General features: G+C 36.1%; 1 protein-coding gene across 1 annotated transcript; it reads right to left on the reverse strand.

Annotated features, from left to right (window-relative positions):
- Window positions 1-13,266: 13,266 nt before the first annotated feature.
- On the reverse strand, window positions 13,267-18,779 carry LOC123905590 (inositol transporter 1-like). The gene is made up of 6 exons (XM_045955259.1): window positions 18,487-18,779; window positions 18,252-18,322; window positions 16,736-17,071; window positions 15,149-15,256; window positions 14,845-15,030; window positions 13,267-14,457 (listed from the first exon to the last, which is right to left on the reverse strand). Exons 1-6 carry the CDS (start codon window positions 18,617-18,619, stop codon window positions 13,807-13,809), a joined length of 1,485 nt encoding a protein of 494 aa, XP_045811215.1. The 5' UTR covers window positions 18,620-18,779; the 3' UTR covers window positions 13,267-13,806.
- Window positions 18,780-19,003: the final 224 nt, after the last annotated feature.

Consider the following 19,003-nt stretch of genomic DNA (forward strand, 5'->3'; position numbering starts at 1 on the left):
GAGTGGGAGCATCACTAGACGGTAACGGATCAACATGCAGTTCAGACATGGTATAGGACTTACTCGATTCCGTTCGCGATTTTTTGCTCTTCTTCTTTGATTTCTTAATTGAAGAGGAGGGAGATGAAGGATTCGCTCGTGATGACCGTTCCTTCTTCGCAACTGACTTTCTTCGCATCTTTGGACTTGTGAAAGGAATAGAGTTAAGAGGAATAGCGTTGATTACTTCATTTTGTGTCGATGGAGCAGCATTTGTCTTGCTTGGTGAAGATTTGACAGAATCAGACATGATTGTTGAGTAAGAGTATCTGAAACGAGCAGAAATTGGAGAAGTGTTGATGGAGAAGTTGGATCGGTTTTGAGCGTGAGAGAGAGAATAGATGAAAAGTAATGATTGTGGTTGATGGAGGTTGTGGGAAGTTGAATGAAAACTTCCTTGATTAGCGTGTAACTTTAAGTGAAGAGAGGTAGTTACACGCATTACATGCTGTAACTGCTATTTGTCTTCAAAAAGGCAAATTCCAAGTTTGCCTCTTAAATTTTCAAATTGACTTGCATCTAACGCCTTAGTGAAAATGTCTGCTAACTGCTCTTCAGATGCAATGTGCTCAAGTGTAACAATTTTTTCTTCTACAAGCTCCCTTATAAAATGATGACGTATATCAATGTGCTTAGTCCTACTATGTTGAATAGGATTTTTAGAAATGTTTATAGCACTAAGATTGTCACAGTAAAGTGTCATGACATCTTGCTCCATACTATATTCTTTCAACATTTGTCTCATCCATAACAATTGAGAGCAACTACTCCCAGCTGCTATATATTCTGCCTCAGCTGTTGATAGAGACACACTATTTTGCTTCTTACTAAACCAAGATACTAGATTGTTTCCCAAGAAGAAACAAGCACCAGAGGTGCTCTTTCTATCATCAGCACTTCCGGCCCAATCTGCATCACAATATCCATTTAAGGTAGAATCATTACCATGAGTGTATAGAATTCCATAGCCACATGTTCCATTAACATATTTGAAGATCCTCTTTACTTGAGTCAGATGACTCATCTTAGGCTCAGATTGGTATCTAGCACAAACACCAACTGCAAACATGATATCAGGCCTGCTAGCTGTGAGATATAGTAAGCTCCCAATCATACTTCTATAGAGACTTTGATCCACATCAACCCCTTTCTCATCTTTGGTGAGCTTCAAGTGTGTAGGTGCAGGTGTCCTTTTGTGACTACCACCTTCCATACCAAATTTCTTCACAATGTTTCTTGCATATTTTTCTTGAGAGATAAATATGGTGTCTTTCATTTGTTTGACCTGAAGACCTAAAAAATAAGTTAGCTCACCTACAAGACTCATTTCAAATTCAGATTGCATTTGATGCACAAAGTGTTCCACCATTTGTCGCGACATTCCACCAAATACAATATCATCCACATATATCTGAGCTATCATTAGCTTCCCTTTCTCTTCTCTTACAAACAGGGTTTTATCATTACCACCCTTCTTGTATCCATGGCTGACAAGGAATTCAGTCAGTCTTTCATACCATGCTCTAGGGGCTTGTTTCAATCCATAGAGTGCTTTCTTTAGTTTGTAAACATGGTTAGGAAAGCTTGGATCTACAAACCCTTTTGGTTGCTCAACATATACCTCTTCATTTAGATAGCCATTTAGGAATGCACTTTTCACATCCATTTGATATAGCTTAAATTTCAAAATGCATGCCACAGCCAAGAGTAATCTTATGGACTCCAAGCGAGCAACTGGAGCAAAAGTCTCATCAAAATCTACTCCTTCTATCTGGGTGTATCCTTGTGCTACAAGTCTGGCTTTATTTCTAGTAATATCACCATTTTCATCAGTTTTGTTCTTGTACACCCACTTTGTACCAATAACATTTATACCATCTGGTCTAGGTACTAGATCCCATACCTCACTTCTTTTGAACTGAGTTAGTTCCTCCTGCATAGCATTGATCCAGTATTCATCAGTCAAAGCTTCTTTAACATTCTTTGGTTCAATCTTTGATATGAAGCATGAATTGGAAATTGCTTCTTTTGATCTTCTTGTTGCAATTCCTTGATTTGGATTTCCAATGACAAGTTCCAGAGGATGATTCTTCTGTGTTCTAGTAGATGGTCCCTTGTTTGGTCTAGGAACCTCTGTAGTAGACTCAGAATGTTGATCAGGTTCAGGTTCAGTTTGATCATCATCAGGTGTTGGGACAGGTGTTATGACATCTGTCTCTTCAGCTGGATCTGCACTTGTTGTATCACTGTCATCAACAACAACATTAATTGATTCCATCATGGTTCTTGTTCTGGAGTTAAAAACCCTGTATGCTCTGCTGTTGGTTGAGTAACCTAAAAATATCCCCTCATCACTTTTGGGATCCAATTTTCTCCTAGGTTCTCTATCTGCCAAAATATAACATTTTGACCCAAACACATGGAAGTACTTCACAGTAGGCTTCCTATTCTTCCATAGTTCATACAATGTTGTAGCAGTACCTTTCCTTAATGTTACTCTATTGTGAATGTAACATGCTGTATTCATGGCTTCAGCCCAGAACTTGTAAGGAACATTTTTGGCATGCAACATTACTCTAGCAGATTCCTGTAAGGTTCTATTCTTTCTTTCAACCACACCATTTTGTTGAGGTGTAATTGGTGAAGAAAATTCATGAATTATTCCTTCAGCAGCACAAAAATCAGCAAATTTAGAGTTTTCAAATTCCTTACCATGGTCATTTCTGATTCTTACAATACCACAGTCTTTCTCTTTTTGAAGTTGTACACAAAGATTTTTGAATTCTTCAAAAGTCTCAGATTTTTCCCTAATGAAATTCACCCAAGTATACCTAGAGAAGTCATCAACAATAACAAGAACATATTTCTTACCTCCAAGACTCTCAACTTGTATGGGACCCATCAGATCCATATGTAGTAACTCAAGAACTCTAGAGGTGGACAAGTGTTGCAACTTTTGGTGCGACACTTTGGTTTGCTTCCCAATCTGACATTCACCACAGATATTGCCTTCCTGTATCTGTAAGATTGGTAGTCCTCTGACAGCTTCTTCTGATATGACTCTCTTCATGCTCTTCAGGTTAAGGTGTCCTAATTTTTGATGTCACAGCTTAACCTCTTCATTTTTAGTTAAGAGACATGTAGATACATTACCTTCTTCAAGAGGGATCCACAAGTAGCAGTTGTCTTTTGATCTAACACCCCTCATAAGGATGTCTCCTTCATTATTGCTGACCAGACATTCATTTTTTGTAAAGTTGACTTTCATGCCTTGATCACATAGTTGGCTTATACTGATTAGATTGGCAGTTAGTCCTTTTACAAGGAGAACATTTTCAAGTTTTGGTAGACCATGGTCAATCAGTCTTCCAATACCTCTGATTTCCCCCTTTGCTCCATCTCCAAATGTCACAAAACTTGTGGCATAGGATTTTACTTCCTTTAAATATTTTTCAACACCAGTCATGTGTCTAGAACAACCACTATCAAAGTACCAATCTTCTTTTGATGAGGCTCTGAGAGACGTATGGGCAATCAAACCTTTCCCACTGCTTTCAGCTGTATACTCCTTGGTATTGGTTGCATCATCTTTTTGCTTCCATTCCATCTTTGTTTTAGTGATGGATTGATCAGGTTCTTGTGGAATTTCACTTGGATAACCATACAGTTTGTAGCAATAAGGCCTTATGTGCCCCTTTCTTCCACAGTGATGACATCTCCATGAATGGTACCTGCTTCTTGGTCTAGGTATAAACCTAGGTCTCTGCCATCTTTGCTGATGTGGTGCCACTTGTGGCAACACTTGTCTCTGCTGTCTAGGAGACAGGTGTGGCGACATCCTGTCATGCCTTTTTGGAGACGGTTGTTTACTCAACTCAGGCAAAAATTTCCCTTCTTTGTTGTAATCCATAATCCTGTTAACATTTTTGTATTCATACCCAATGCCTGTTTTAGATCTACTGGGGGCAGGCAAAGTTTCCAGGATTTCATCTAGATCACTTCCTTTGAATAGCCTAAGAACATGCTTCTTTAAATTCTCAAGATGAGAGTTTAATTCAGTTACCTCTTCATTCAGATGGGCTATCTCAGTCAGTTGTTTGATCTTGTCAGCTTCTAAGTTGATGATAGTTGCCTTCTGTTGCTCAATGATCTTTAAACTATCTTCCCATTTAGTACCAAATTCAGAGATTCTTGACAAATTAGCAGCTTTCTCAGTTTGCAACTTAGTGATTGTCTCTTTTTGCTCTTCAGAGACTCTGCAGACTTCTGCACTCTTCAGACACAGCTTTTTATATGATTCAGCAAGCTCATCAAAGGTCAGTTCTTCTTCACATGATTCAGTGTCAGATGTGCAAACACTTGTCAATACATGTATAGCCTTTGCAGTATCAGTTTCTCCTTCAGAATCTTCATCTGACCAAGTTACAGTTAACCCCTTCTTTTGTTTCTTCAGAAAGGTACCACATTCACTTCTAATGTGACCAAACCCCTCACATTCATGGCATTGAACACCTTTATTTGGAGCTGATTTTTCATCTGTTACAGATTTTCTGAAGTTCCTGTAAGTGTTGCGCCCAATGTCAGCTGCACCTGTCTTAGAGCGTTTGTCCATTCTCTTTAGCACCTTGTTAAATTGTTTTCCCAGAAGAACCATTGCATCAGAGATGCTTTGTTCAGATTCTGTGTCACTCAGTTGATCTTCTTCCTCAGCATTTGAAACAAAAGCAATACTTTTGTTTTTCTTATCCATCTTTTCATTTGTGGCTACCTCATAGGTTTGTAGTGAACCAACTAGTTCATCTAGCTTCATATCTGTGATATCCTTTGCTTCTTCTATAGCTGTGACTTTCATGTCAAACTTCTTAGGTAGAGACCTAAGCATTTTTCTTACCAGCTTTTCTTCAGGTATCTTTTCACCCAAGGCATCAAATTGATTGTCAAAATCAAGTATGGTCATGTGAAAATCCTGAATGGTTTCATCATCATTCATTCTTAGATTCTCAAACTTAGTTGTTAGGAGTTGAAGTTTTGACATCTTCACTTTAGAGGTACCTTCATGAACAGTCTCAAGAATTGTCCAAGCTTCCTTAGCACAGACACACTTTTTGATGAGTCTGAATATGTGCTTGTCAACACCATTATATAGCGCATATAATGCTTTTGAGTTTGCAAGAGCAAGCTCATCTTCTTCTTTGGACCATTCTTCAGCAGATTTCAACTCAAGAGTTGGTTTACCATCTTTGTCCATCTTCACAGGTGGAGTCCATCCTCTCAGAATTGCCTTCCATGTCTTGCTATCAATTTGTTTTAGGAAGGCCATCATGCGGGACTTCCAATAGTCATAGTTTGAAGCGCCAACCAAGAGAGGTGGTCTGGTAACAAAACCTCCTTCTTTGTCCATCCTTGCCAGAAACGATTTCCCTGGAGCTCACCCTAAAATTCAGAACAGGGTGCCTGCTCTGATACCAATTGAAATTCCTGGCACACAGTGGACAGGTGTTGCTCAAGGTGTAGCAACACTTGTCTGTTGTAGACAGATGTTGTTACTAGTGCGCCAACACTTGTCTATAAACAGAGTAAATAACATAAAACAATACAAACAGTAAAGTAAATAACACACGAGAGTTGTTAACCCAGTTCAGCCTAAAGCCTACTCTGGGGGATACCAATCCAGGAATGAAGTCCACTATCAGCAGTATTACTTCGAAGCTAAACTCACCCGTTTACAACTTCTCACTTAATCACTACCCAATGATCCTTCTACCTAGGAACTCCTAGATATGAGACCCCGTCCCAATTCCCACCTTAGCAACACAGACAGCGCTGCTATTCAATTTCACAAACACAACAGGTGGAGACACACTCCTAAGAAACTAGGATTCACTCTTGCTTAAAAGCTTGCGAGTAAATCACACAACACAATAGAACAATCTCCGTACTTCAAAGCTTAGGAGAAGTTCACACTTACAACTCAATAACACTCAGGTCCTAAGCTTGCATCAATGAGACACAAGATAGGCTCACAATTAACACTCTAAAATCCTAAAACACACGCTTTGTAAGAACACGATTTTAGATGCTTGAAACCATATGCTTGCCTTCGTATTTATAGTAGTAGAACGACTTGGGCTTCAAGACAAAATTAGGTCTTCTAGAATTGCGGCAGCAGTGATATATTTTTGAAAACAATAGTTATATTTTTGAAACCGCAAAAATATATTTTCCAAAAATATAATTCTTTTGGAAAATAAAACTAGGGTTTAGCTGCCTCATGAAACACATTAAACACGTGCGCCTTCCTCTGTAAGAAACCTTGAACAAATTCTTCAAACAGATCTTCAAAAGATTGAGTAGAAAATAATACCATCCAGCTGGCGCGCGCAGAACAGAGTCAGGTGTTGTTCCAAAGTGTCACAACATTTGTCACAACACTTGGGGTCAGCACACTTGTCTCAACACTTGGCTAAAATATGTTTTTGCAAAATGTAGCCAATATACAAAAACCCAACAATTTTTATTTTATCCAAAAAATAAAGTGTTATTATATTGGTGGTGATGATATAATATAATATTTTTCTTCTGCTTTGCATGATTGAGGAGATTCTTCTTTTGACAAATGGTTCTTTTTTAGCCAATAAAATTGAAAAACACGTACTAGTACTAGCTACTATAGTTAGTAATTAAGTAACATGATACTATATGAAGTGTGCATTTTTCCATTTGCCACCGCCTTAAGAAATAAGGTGTCTTTTTCGATGCTGTTCCTACATGACTCTTGATAGCAACTTTGTCTCTATCTTCCACTGTCGGCAGAACAACACAACTTTCATTCATTCATTCAATTACTAGTATTTGTTTAGTAGTATGAATTATTCAGCAAACAATTTTCACTGCAGTATTGAAAAATATATTTACCCTTACCATAACTTACTGTACTGATTAAAATTAAGATGACTATAAATCATCTAACAATGAGCTTCCAAACATAACCGTGCGTTCATAATAGAAAGTTCTATCGATGGATTTGACGGTGTGTAATTGTACATGGTGATTTAGGTTTCAAGTATTAAGGAGAAAGATACCTGCAAAAAATTTAGCACTCTAACGCTCAAGTCAATAATAGTTTAAGGAGACTGTATGAATTAGATGAAATGTGTGTATCTTGAGGTGAGTGCTCATGCATATTTATAGGAAGAATACGTGCATAACTGTTTATGTGGGGTCCTTCATGTGAATGGAATAAGTCACAAATATCTCATGTGATGTCATTTATCTGCTATGAATAGTGAAGCATGAGGTACGATGGACCTGCGAAGAATGTTGTTATTCATGCTTGGAGTGACTTCATATTGAAGGCGTCAAGAGTCATCATATAGTGGGAATATTAATGGACTTATGGATCACTTATTTTACGAGTCTTTGGCCAATCCGGAACACAAACTAATTTGCATATACACATCATGCATCATCAGATTAAATAAAAACAATATATAAAATGGTGGTTTTTTTTAAAGGCATATAAGATGGTTGTTATTCCGGCATAAATTGATCAGAATTCCCCCTCGTGTCTTCCTATTTATCAAGAGATATCATCCGGTAGTATAGATGGACAGTATTGTAAATCTTAGTGTTTTTTTAGTGTGAGCAATCTATAGGACCAAAAGCAACCATCTATAAGTAACTTGGCCTCAAATAAATTTTATTGTTTTATAGGTATCTTTTTTCTTTCATAAATACTATATTAATGAGTTTCAGTTAATGACAAATCGTTTGGAAAAATCCAAGCTCTAATTTTAGTTGAAACAATTTTTTTTGTCAGTTTTTACATACCTATATGGATTTGAACTCTAGACTATAGGGCTTTAAGAAGAAAATCACACCAACAAGTTTCTACAATATAGAACATATTTAATCTTTGACACATATTTTGTGTAACCTTGAAGTAAATGGTAGTCTAGTGGCTGTTAACTTTTGTTTAATAGTAAAACACTTTATTTAAGGTGTTATTTCTTAATTATAACAGGTCTCTTCCAAATGGAAAGGAAAGATCTGTAAACATCACCTTTTACTGTGATTAGAACTCTGAATTTAATGAGTTTCATTCACCAATCGGGATTCTTGGTGGTAGGGACAGTAGGGGCTGAACAAGCACATTCAATTATTCATGCCTTTTACGTATCACATTGGGAATTGGAAGTAAGGATAAAATAAATAGAACAATTATTAACCATTCCAGTTTCCTATTGCCGTGTGTCAGACTCAGAGTTACAGCATTTAGGAAAAGAATAAATTATTAATACAGAATTGAGGGCACACAAAATCTGCAAAATATGACAGTAGATCTGCACATAACTGTTAATACTAGTATAGTTTTAATTATCGCGGTTGCAGTAAACACGAACACTCCTCGGGTTTGACGTGTTTTGGTGTCAGACAGTCGGTCAACACGACACCTATACTTATAATTACATTGAATTATGTTATTTTTTAAAAATTATTAGACGTGTCAGGTGTCTGTGCTTGTGCTTCATAGTTTGCAATCTTAGATATGGCAGATAATTGAAACTAATGCAGCTACAACTACTTACAGTAAAGGAGACCTCCAAAACTTTTATACTGCTCTCATAATTGTGGCCTTTTTTTATCATAGTTTAAAACTATGAAAACTCTTAGATGTAACACATGAATAAATTTATGTCATTTGGTTTTGTAAAGTTTTAACTTTAGGAATGTATGCATTGCCATTATGAACTCAAGAAGAGATGAATCAAATTTAGTTAATTAACCAAAACTAAATTAGTTGATCTAATTTCAAACATTCCTTTTGAAGCTTGATTCTTCTTGATGACTTCGGTCCATGCATGAATGCCGTGTTAAAACTTTCAAATTTTGATCTTTTAGTAAAAATTTCGAATCAAGAGAGGAAATACTTCATCATAGTAAACTCCATAACTTCAAACCGCCGAAGGGAGTGCCTCTTTTTTAGTATAGTCTATACTCCCTCCGACCTTAAATTTTAGCAAAAAGAAAAGTACAAGTAATTTGACCAAATACATGATTTTTTTTGCTAATAGGAGTGCCTCATAACTTCTCCTTGGGCATTTCTTTTAACTTAAGATATCTATATCTATTTCACACCAATTGTTGTTTGTCCCTTTGGAAAAACAGAATATTGTGTCATTCTATTAAATTTTATGAGTCCTTCATTCAATGCAAGTCTCCATTTCTCTTATTATGTTTGCTCCTTCAAAGTGTTTGGGTCCCGATTTTATTTCATGGTGGACCAAGAAACAAACACTGCCAAATCCACCAATTGTGTACTGCTATAAGTGGTAACTGTGCATCACATGTTTGTATGTGCATTTCCTCTGCATAGTATTGGGCCCAATTACATATATCTGCTGATGCAGCCCAATCCATCTGTCCATCCATGCTGAGTTAGTTGGCAATGGGACACTCGGTTACTATTAAGCAGTGTTGTCAATTGCAGATCGTAGAGAATAGTGGTTTGATCAAATTCCGCTACACCAATGTTATAGCGCTGCTATTTAACAATACTTTATACTAAATAGTGTAACGCGAGACAAAGGTGGTTTGTTCAAATTTCGTCTTGTTATAGTGCGATAGCCACTATTGAACAATAATGCTACAACTTCTAACAGATCTACTTGACTTCTAGCAGATCTAGGCCATAAATAGTTTTATCGGTGTAAAATTTTAGTAATGCAAATATCGAATTCACTCTCAGAACTCAAAATTTTCAGATTTTCCTCACTATAAATCATCAAACAATGAGCTTCCATATCAGCATCCAATTTGTATATACAAGTTATATCATGCACCAGATTAAATAAAAACAATATACAAGTAACATGCCTTCATAAACACAGACATGTTTTAACAGTGGTTGAACTCGAGCGGTTAATGAACTACAGTTAATGACGATTTGTTTGGGACAAACCAAATTCAAAGCATGGCTAAAACAATCATTGATCAACTTTACTTACTTCTGAACTCTGGATTAACGTTGCACCTTTCCTTGAAAAGCGGAGGGTTAAGACAAAAACAAAAGGACAAGTTTCTAACGCTTATTTAATGTTTAACATAGATTTCGTGTAACCTTATGAACTCTAGTAGAGATGAATCAAGCTTAATTAATTAACTAACACTACCATAGTTGCTCTAATTTCTAACGTTCCTTTTGAAAGCTGATTCTTCTTGATGACTGCAGTCCAGGTATGCGGTATGCCATGTTACAGAACTTTCAAATTTCGATCTCTTAGTATAACTTTCGATTACATGACTGTCACTACTAAAAGGATGAAATACTTCATCATCATCGACTCCATATCGAGTATAGTCTTTACTGACATACCGCTTTACTCTCCTTGAATATTTTTTTAAACTTTATAGTATATCTATTAACTATTTCACACCAATTTTTTTTGCCCCTTTAGAATAATCGAAAACTCTCAACAATGAGAATAAGATTAACCTCTCCTAATATTTGATAAGTGAGAGGAACATCGGTATCTACAAGCGTTTAATGATTGGATTATTCAAGCATATAAAATGACACACTTTCTTCATTTTGAAAGACATTTAAGACCTAGCCCAACTGACAATGTCGATATTGTTAGACACTTAGACTGAACACCTTCACACGAACATCGTAGTTGTGCGTGTGAGTTTCTGATAGTAATTTCCTCTTCGTCTACGAACCACAAAAAAAGAAAGACATTTCACCTTCAAAACATTTTTTCATTAAAATCAACCATTCTACAAATTACAATATTCCTATTGGTAGATAATACAAAAGCCTAAACATTAGGTTCTTGGGTCCCAATTTAATGTCATGAGGGGACATGAAACAAACAATGCTAGATCCACCACTGATGCAGAACAGGACAGCCTTGCCAACACCAGTACTGCACAGGTCCTCTGAATGCAGAGTATACTTACATAACTGCAGGCCCCTTCCTTCATTAACACCAATTGTGTACTGTGATAACAGTCAATTCTACATCAATTGTATTACACACATGGGGTTGGACATTTTCTGTGTCCGAGAAAAGATTCTGACATTGACACTCTTGGTGTCCCACATTCTATTTGAAGATCAAGTGTGACAGATTCAGATTTCCCTCTCCACCATTCCTTGAAGAGGGGGTGGGGGTATTAGTATTATTGTAAACCTCTGTGCATCACATGTTTTAAGTTCTGTGCAACGGGCTCGGGCCCAATTGCATAAGGAAGTACATTTTCCATCCACAAAATAACTTCCGAGTACACATCCGAAGAAACACTATTTTTGTGCCGTTCGGATGTGTATTTCCAAAAATAGATTTATTTCGGTATGAAAAGATACTTCCAATGGAAGTGCAGAGACATCGATAAACTATGTTGGCACTCCATAATTCCAATAATCAATAGCGGCGAGTTGTTAAGTTACTATTAACTACTAGGTGAACTTTTGTCAGTTCAATCAGACTACCTCTAACAGGTCTTGGCCATAAATACACTTCTCAATGTAAAATTTTAGTAATGCAAATATCAAATTCGCTCTTAATCTCGAAATGTACAAATTTTCTTCAATTTTACTCTCTTTCTTTCATTACAATTCTGATACTAACAAACTATTAAACAATTATTGACATAGTTCTAACTTCTAAGAAATACACCAAGTTTTATTTTTAGGAGTATCTTAACAAATAAAAGATTTACTACTAATACTCTTATAATCTTTTTTTTTTTTTTACAAAAATACTCTTATAATCTTATATACAAGTATATGTGTATTTATGCATGATAATATAAATAAAAACACTATAAGCCAAGTACATACCAATGGAGCTAACAATATGTTGGTCCTCGTGAGTGCATTGAATTAACTTTTCAATGACTCCCTCATCTCTTCACCAAAAGAAAAGTGAAAGAATCTGATCACCATTTTCACTATGGAATGGCCTTTTTCAAGGGCTGTGTTCCCTCTTTGTTAATTTCACCAAGAGATCCTCAACACTTCAAAGATGAATGCAGGTCAGTGAAACTGCAGAATCTAGCAAACTCCAACTGAATGAAGAATGATGAGACAGCAAAGTGAATTAGGAAAAGGAATAGAGATAAAGAAATTGAAGATTCATACCAGATTTTAATTTTTTTTTTGCCACGGCTCAAATTCAAGCAATAAGATTACTTGGAGTGCTATTTTTGGCTTACCAACCATCCGGGGATGATCTCATTTTTAGAAAAATGATCTTGTGTGTAATCTAGAGTTATTAGTCTCACCCCACAACTCTCAATTTTTTTCGGATAAGCAGGTACCACGAGGTAAACAAGCAATGGAGTAGCCATGTTAGAGGCTGAAGACTGATATTACTATCACTTTGTATAAGACTCTGTTATGTCTTCACATGTTTGTATGAGACTTGTTGTAATTCTTATTCCACCTGTTTAAAAACGAACTTATGCTCTGTAATTCGAACAATGATTCTGTAATTTTATTGTATCCTGAACCATTAGGCATGCTTTAATCTTTAGTTTTTTTTTAAAGGTGAATAAATTAATTAAATTAATTTTTAATACCTTAATTACTTCCTTGTGCAAGTGCAACCTTTTATTTTCAGAAAGTAATAACTAATAATGAATACATTCGGGTTTAGGTTTGAATTTTTTCGATTTTAATAGAGGGAGGCATTTAACATTTAGCAACCCAAACCCACCCGAACTTTGACGTAAAATCCCAGAATGGACATTCGGATTTTGGTTTGATTTTTCACCCAGAGTAAACAGAATAATCCCATAATGAAAATCCCACATTAATAATCCCAGAGTGGTCTCTATTTTGTGAAGAAAAAAAATGGAGGTAACCCCAAGAGTAAAGATCTTATGGTATGCTTTAAAAGCTTGTAGGAACTATTTGCAACGAAGACTCAGCTATAAACAAAACAAGTGTGTGTGGTGCTCAAACATCTACACTTTGTGAAATAATGGCCTGGAGAATTTGTGGCACTTATTTACCTATTGTCCGTCTAGTGTTAGGGGCAGACCTAAGCTGGCTGGTTGTGGAGAATATGCTGACTGGGACCTCATCCTTCAAGCTCCAGAAGTGACAACAAGGTTATCATTTACCAGGGCCCTGTGGGGATCATGGAGAGATACTGTACTAACTGTATCCAAAAAATGTCACTACCCTAAGTTTTCAATCAACACATGAAGCATGCAACATACAAACATCATATCATATATCATACATACATCATAAAGTAGCAAATCACACATGGTACTCATAATTAACAGACCAGGAATCACAAAAACAGACCAAGAGTCACAAGTCTATTTGATTTTTCCTATTTGCCAAGAACACATTCCATCTCTTAATAAGTTCATTACTCTTGGCAGATTCCCAATTTAGGAAGTAGCAAACATCTCTTCAATTATAAAATATCAACCAAAGTCACATACATGGTTAATTGAGTTTTAAAATATTAACCAGTAACCACGACTTTGGTTAACACTTATATTGAAGATAAGTTTGCAAAATTTCCTGAATTATAATTCTTCCAAAAAGCTTTGGAAGATCAAGATCCCACATATCAATCATACCAATAACGTCTTTCTAATGATACAAATCTACAGCATATGATCACAGTAAAGCTACCACCGCCATCGCATAATGTGGGCAGCTAACAACTCAAATGACTATGACTGGTTTCCTAGCTCCCGTCCAATAAGATTGCAGCTCACCTCACAAATGAGACGAGATGCTTAGAACTGGCTTCCTCTCTCAAGAAGGGTTTGTGTGCCATAATCTTTACCCCGGGCTCTTTTCTTCCATATGAGGGCTACTTCTTCAAATGTCAATCCTTTTGTCTCTGGCACAAACAAGAGCACAAAGAGAAACGCAACCACGCATATAACACCAAGAATCACGAAACTACCACCAAGGCCCACGGAATCGGAAATCGAAAGAAAGCTTTCAGACATTATCACGCTGCAAATCCAGTTAACAGTGGCTGACATGCCGCCGCATACACCACGAAACTCTTCAGGGTAGATTTCTGAGTTCACAGTCCATGGCACTGGTCCCATTCCTGGAGCGAAAAAAAGAATATACAAGGCTAACCCAATAATTGCTATCCACCCATAGGTTATATTTGTGGAGTCAGATAATTGAAGGTAAGATCCTGCAGAAAGGATTGCCAGAGCTACAGTTGCACCTGACAAGCTTGACAGGGCCAACTTCCTTCGCCCTGCATGGTCGATTAGATAGATGCCAAGAATTGTTCCAGCAGCATTCATGCCAGCAACAATGAGAGAAAGGAGAAGAGCTAACTGATTGGAATTAAACCCAGCCATTTGAATGATTGTGGGGCTGTAGTACATGACAATGCTGATACCGGTGAACTGTTGAAAAGCCTGCATAGTAATGAAAATATGGGAGATGTTACACAGCATAAGATAAAAGCAACCACATGACTTCAATATCTATAGAGATATATTATTTGAATGTTGAGAAAATAGAAAACTGTTCACAGCTGAATGTAACTTGGTTCTTTTAAAAAGACCATGGGATAGTGTTTTAACAAAAACAATTCTTTAGAAACAATCCATTATGATTTCCCTGCCAGTTTGTTGTTACAAACAAATGTGATGTTTTTGTTCGTTAAAGTAGAACCAAAAAATATTGCCCCAAAATCACAAACACGTTATTTATTAAAGTAGACCTATTAATCTTCTAAAATAAGGGGTATAAGCACGCGAAAGTAGAATTTATAAACAGTAATTTAGTCTTGTCTTAATAACCTGAAGTCCAGCCCCAACAAAAAAAGCATTTCTGATTTCCACTGATCGGAAAACATCCATGTATCTAATGTTCTTCCGTTTCTGCATTTCTTGCTCAGAAACAGCTGTGAGGTAATTGACTTCGTCTTCTAGGCGTTCATAAGTATATATATTAGAAAGCACAGAAATAGCTTCGTCTTTCCTATTCTGTAAATAAAAGATACAGATACAGGTGTAAGATAACTTTTAGCATAAGGAAAGCATTCGAGGAACGAGGAATCAATACCCCATACATAATCCATAAAAAGAAATGGAAGCTTTTCACCTTCAAGAAAAGCCACCTTGGAGACTCGGGCAGGAAAAGCATGACACAAAACTGAATAACAGCTGGTAAACCAGCAACTCCCAGCATCCATCGCCATGTCCCAGGAACCTGTTGTATTAAATTTTCATTAGAGGATTTCTCAAATAATTAATAAAAATATCTTAACAGGTAACAACTATAACATTAAGCCAAATAAAATTTCAAGAAATAAAAACTATTTAACCTTTCAATACACTAACGGTTGCATGAACAATATTAAAGCCCTTGCAATTGTTTAGAAACATAGAACTGAGGAATTCAATTTGAATACATTATGACTGTAAATATGTCTTACGCTGTGATTCAATGATACATCGACGCATCCTTTAATGATGTACACTATGTGGCAGCACATCAAAATGACAAATACTAAAAAAAAACATATTTATATAAAACTTACCTCTAAAAGTAGAGGTTGTTGTTTTCTATATCCCCAACCAGATTAAAGTATCAAAGTTAGATCTTACCAGCTGTTTGCAAGGCATTACATATACAGGTTTCCCGCACCGAACATGCCATTTAATTTATAGCTTACTAGTTACTCGTGACATCATAAGAGCTAACTTACAATTGACGGTAGAAGATATAAAACTAGAATTCACAAATTCATTACACTAATTCATTAAGAAAAGGAGAATTCACAAACCTCTTGACATTTTGTCATGATTTTCCTTTTCCAAACCAAAGGAAGACAAAAAAATGCAAAGGAAAACTTTTTTAATATTCCATTGTAGAGAAAACTACATGAAATAATTGTGAGTCAGAATTGCAAATGATGATTTGGGTTATCTCACTTTCACTTAGTACATACTGTGTGAATGAACACAGCCAATAGCACTAGGGGACTGACTGAATAGAAGTTTTAGACTGGAGAGGGGACTGCGATGGTATTATACAGCTTTTCTTTATACGGAAGAGAGAGGCGGAAGCATGTAATTAAAAATCAAATAACCATAAATGATTAAATTAGGCAGGAAAGAACAGAAGAATTCCTTCAGTGATGCTGCCCCAATATATATGTTGATGGGGATGCTGCCCCTTCAAGCTGCAAAAATGGAATTCTTATGTGCCAGCAAATATGAAATAAGCAATTTTTGGGAAGAGTATGAAATAAGCATAGCATTAATATGAAGAGAGAAAAAAATAAATCAAACATCGGATTTTGTTTCAAGAGGAATCGTAATCCAAAAGTATATCATTTATAACATTTTGAAACCTGCTGACAATATATGCTATCACTTTAAACCTCACAAAACAATAATCATAAAGATAACCTCAAAATCTGTGATTTATGCTCTATTATAGTATCTGCTTTTTATATCTCTTTTTGCCTTTTCTGCCAATGTTTTCTGAACTTTTGGGAAGTCTAAATAGAGATGTTTACCCCTTTAAACTTATAAACGAGAATCAAAGGAAACATAACTCAGACACATTCCTACATACTATTAAACTAGGTTTCTTCCAGAAAAACCTTCATTTACTCAAGTTGACTATCAAGTAGTATCAGCATGACTAGGAGAATAAGAGACAAAGAAAGACAGGTCTAACCTCGGTAAAGGCAAGATTTACGAGGTAAGAAAGAAACTGTCCACCAGTTATCATAAGCACATTTGTGCTAACTAGTGAACCCCTTATTTCTGACGGTGATGATTCTGCAATATATACAGGAGCAGTGACAGAAGCTACACCCACACCAATGCCAACAAGAAGACGGCCCAGTATGAGAACATATGCATCTGGTGCGGCAGCCATAACAACTGATCCAAGAGTAAAGACAACATCAGCACTAAGTGTGGCCTTCTTACGTCCAAAAACATCATTAATCCAGCCGCCCGTTGCTGCTCCAATAATTGCACCAACCAATGCCATGCTTACAATTGTTTCCTGAAAACATAAAGATGTAAAACGATCAGGATTCCAATTCGACAATATGAGAAAATGGATGCTAAACGAGATTTACAAGCAGCAAGTTGTTGGGCTGTGAGGTGGGAGTCTCACTGGGTTGGATCGGCACATTGGGCATTGAGTAACGACACAAGTGACTTTGACACCACACTTTCACCCAAAACCTTAAGACATTTGGTTTATGGGTCCTCTCACGTATAGTGTTCAACCTCAACACTTCCGGCCAATGCGTGACTTAACTTACCCTTGATAGATCTCAACATTGACACAACACAAGTTTCGTCTAGCCAGTTAGATAGTTATGTTTCTCGCTCACGATGGAGATAAAATCCAACTCCTACAACCCAAATCCCCACAGATGCATACCAAAAAAAAGGAAGGAAAAGGCAAAGGCAATAAACATGGTAAATTCTAATATGGACCACTTCATCAAGTGGTCCATGGTGGACCAGTCATGAATAACATTATAACGAATACGAATTTTACAAAATACACCGTTGGATTGAAAGTTTATATCATATAGATCATCCATAGAAAAATTTAGAAAAATTGAAAATCATTTGATATGTTATTGAGACACATCAAGATTAACGGTTTATTAAATAACGCTAATCTTGATGTGTCTCAATAACATATCAAATGATTTTCAAAAAAATTTAAAAAATTTATGGATGATCTATACGATATAAACTTTCAATCCAACAGTGAATTTCGTAAAATTCATATTCGGTAGATCATTTGTCCACGGTGGACCACTTGTGAAGGTGGTCCACCGTAGCATTAGCCCAATAAACATATGAATCATGGTGACAAATTTTAAAAAAATTAAAGTGATCCACCTACCGATGCGCTCATAGGTTTAACTTTTAACAATTGGATTCATCGGACAACATACATTTGGGCCCATTTGGATCAGCTTATTTTTTAGCTTATGTAAAACGGCTTATGCAAATAAATAAGTTTTTATAGAAACACAATTTTAGTTAGTGAAAACTTATGAATTAACATAAAAGCTTAAGGTAAAAAATAAGTCGATTCCGTAAACGGTTAAAATTATGTTGTATTGGTGATGAGTTTAAAAGTGATGCAGAATAATTGTATCACCCTATAAATTAGAAGTCTTGCTTGCATTTGCATAAGGTGGAAAAGGTTGTAGTACCTGAAGGAAACTGCTTTTGCGGACATCATGAAAATCATCTTTAATATATAGTAGAGCCCCTGATATAACACCTGCAAGCACAATAGTAGCAAATAAAAGTTCCACACACACAGTCAAACAGCAGAAGAAGCTTATTTCTTTTTTCTAATATATAGACAGTAAGTAATAGATTATTGATTCCTCGGAAGAAGAAAGAGGATTGATTGATTGATTAGGTAGGTAGGTAGGTAGGTACCAGTATCGTAACCGAAGAGGAGTCCACCAATGCCAGCAGCAGCAGTGACTCCGAGAATGTAGGGATTCTTGAAATACGATATTTTTCTTTCTGGATATAATTCCAAGTAATCGGAGCTTCCCGGCGTCGCCATCTTCTTCTCAACGAACTCACGGTGCTACCTCAAATGGAGAACAATTCTGATACGGAACGGACGGAACCTTGTGACTGATAGCTAGTGGCACAAATCCAATGGAGACACTTGTTTTATTTTTACATCAAAATTTAATGTAAAGATAAATATGAAAATGGGTGGGAACTCTTGATCGGGTCTTAATCACATTTCACAAAAAAAAAATAAAAAAATTGTTATTTAAGTTTTCAATGTAATATTAATTTTAAAACAAAAATATTTCTTAATTTTGATTTATTATTTTCTATTTTATATTTATCATAGTTGAAATGATATATTCTTATTATATGTTTTAGGTGTTTGGCTAATACTTTCTCCGGTCATTAATATAAGAAAAATTTGACT

Source organism: Trifolium pratense, linkage group LG2 (assembly GCF_020283565.1).
Source record: "Trifolium pratense cultivar HEN17-A07 linkage group LG2, ARS_RC_1.1, whole genome shotgun sequence".
Classification (NCBI taxonomy): Eukaryota; Viridiplantae; Streptophyta; class Magnoliopsida; order Fabales; family Fabaceae; genus Trifolium; species Trifolium pratense.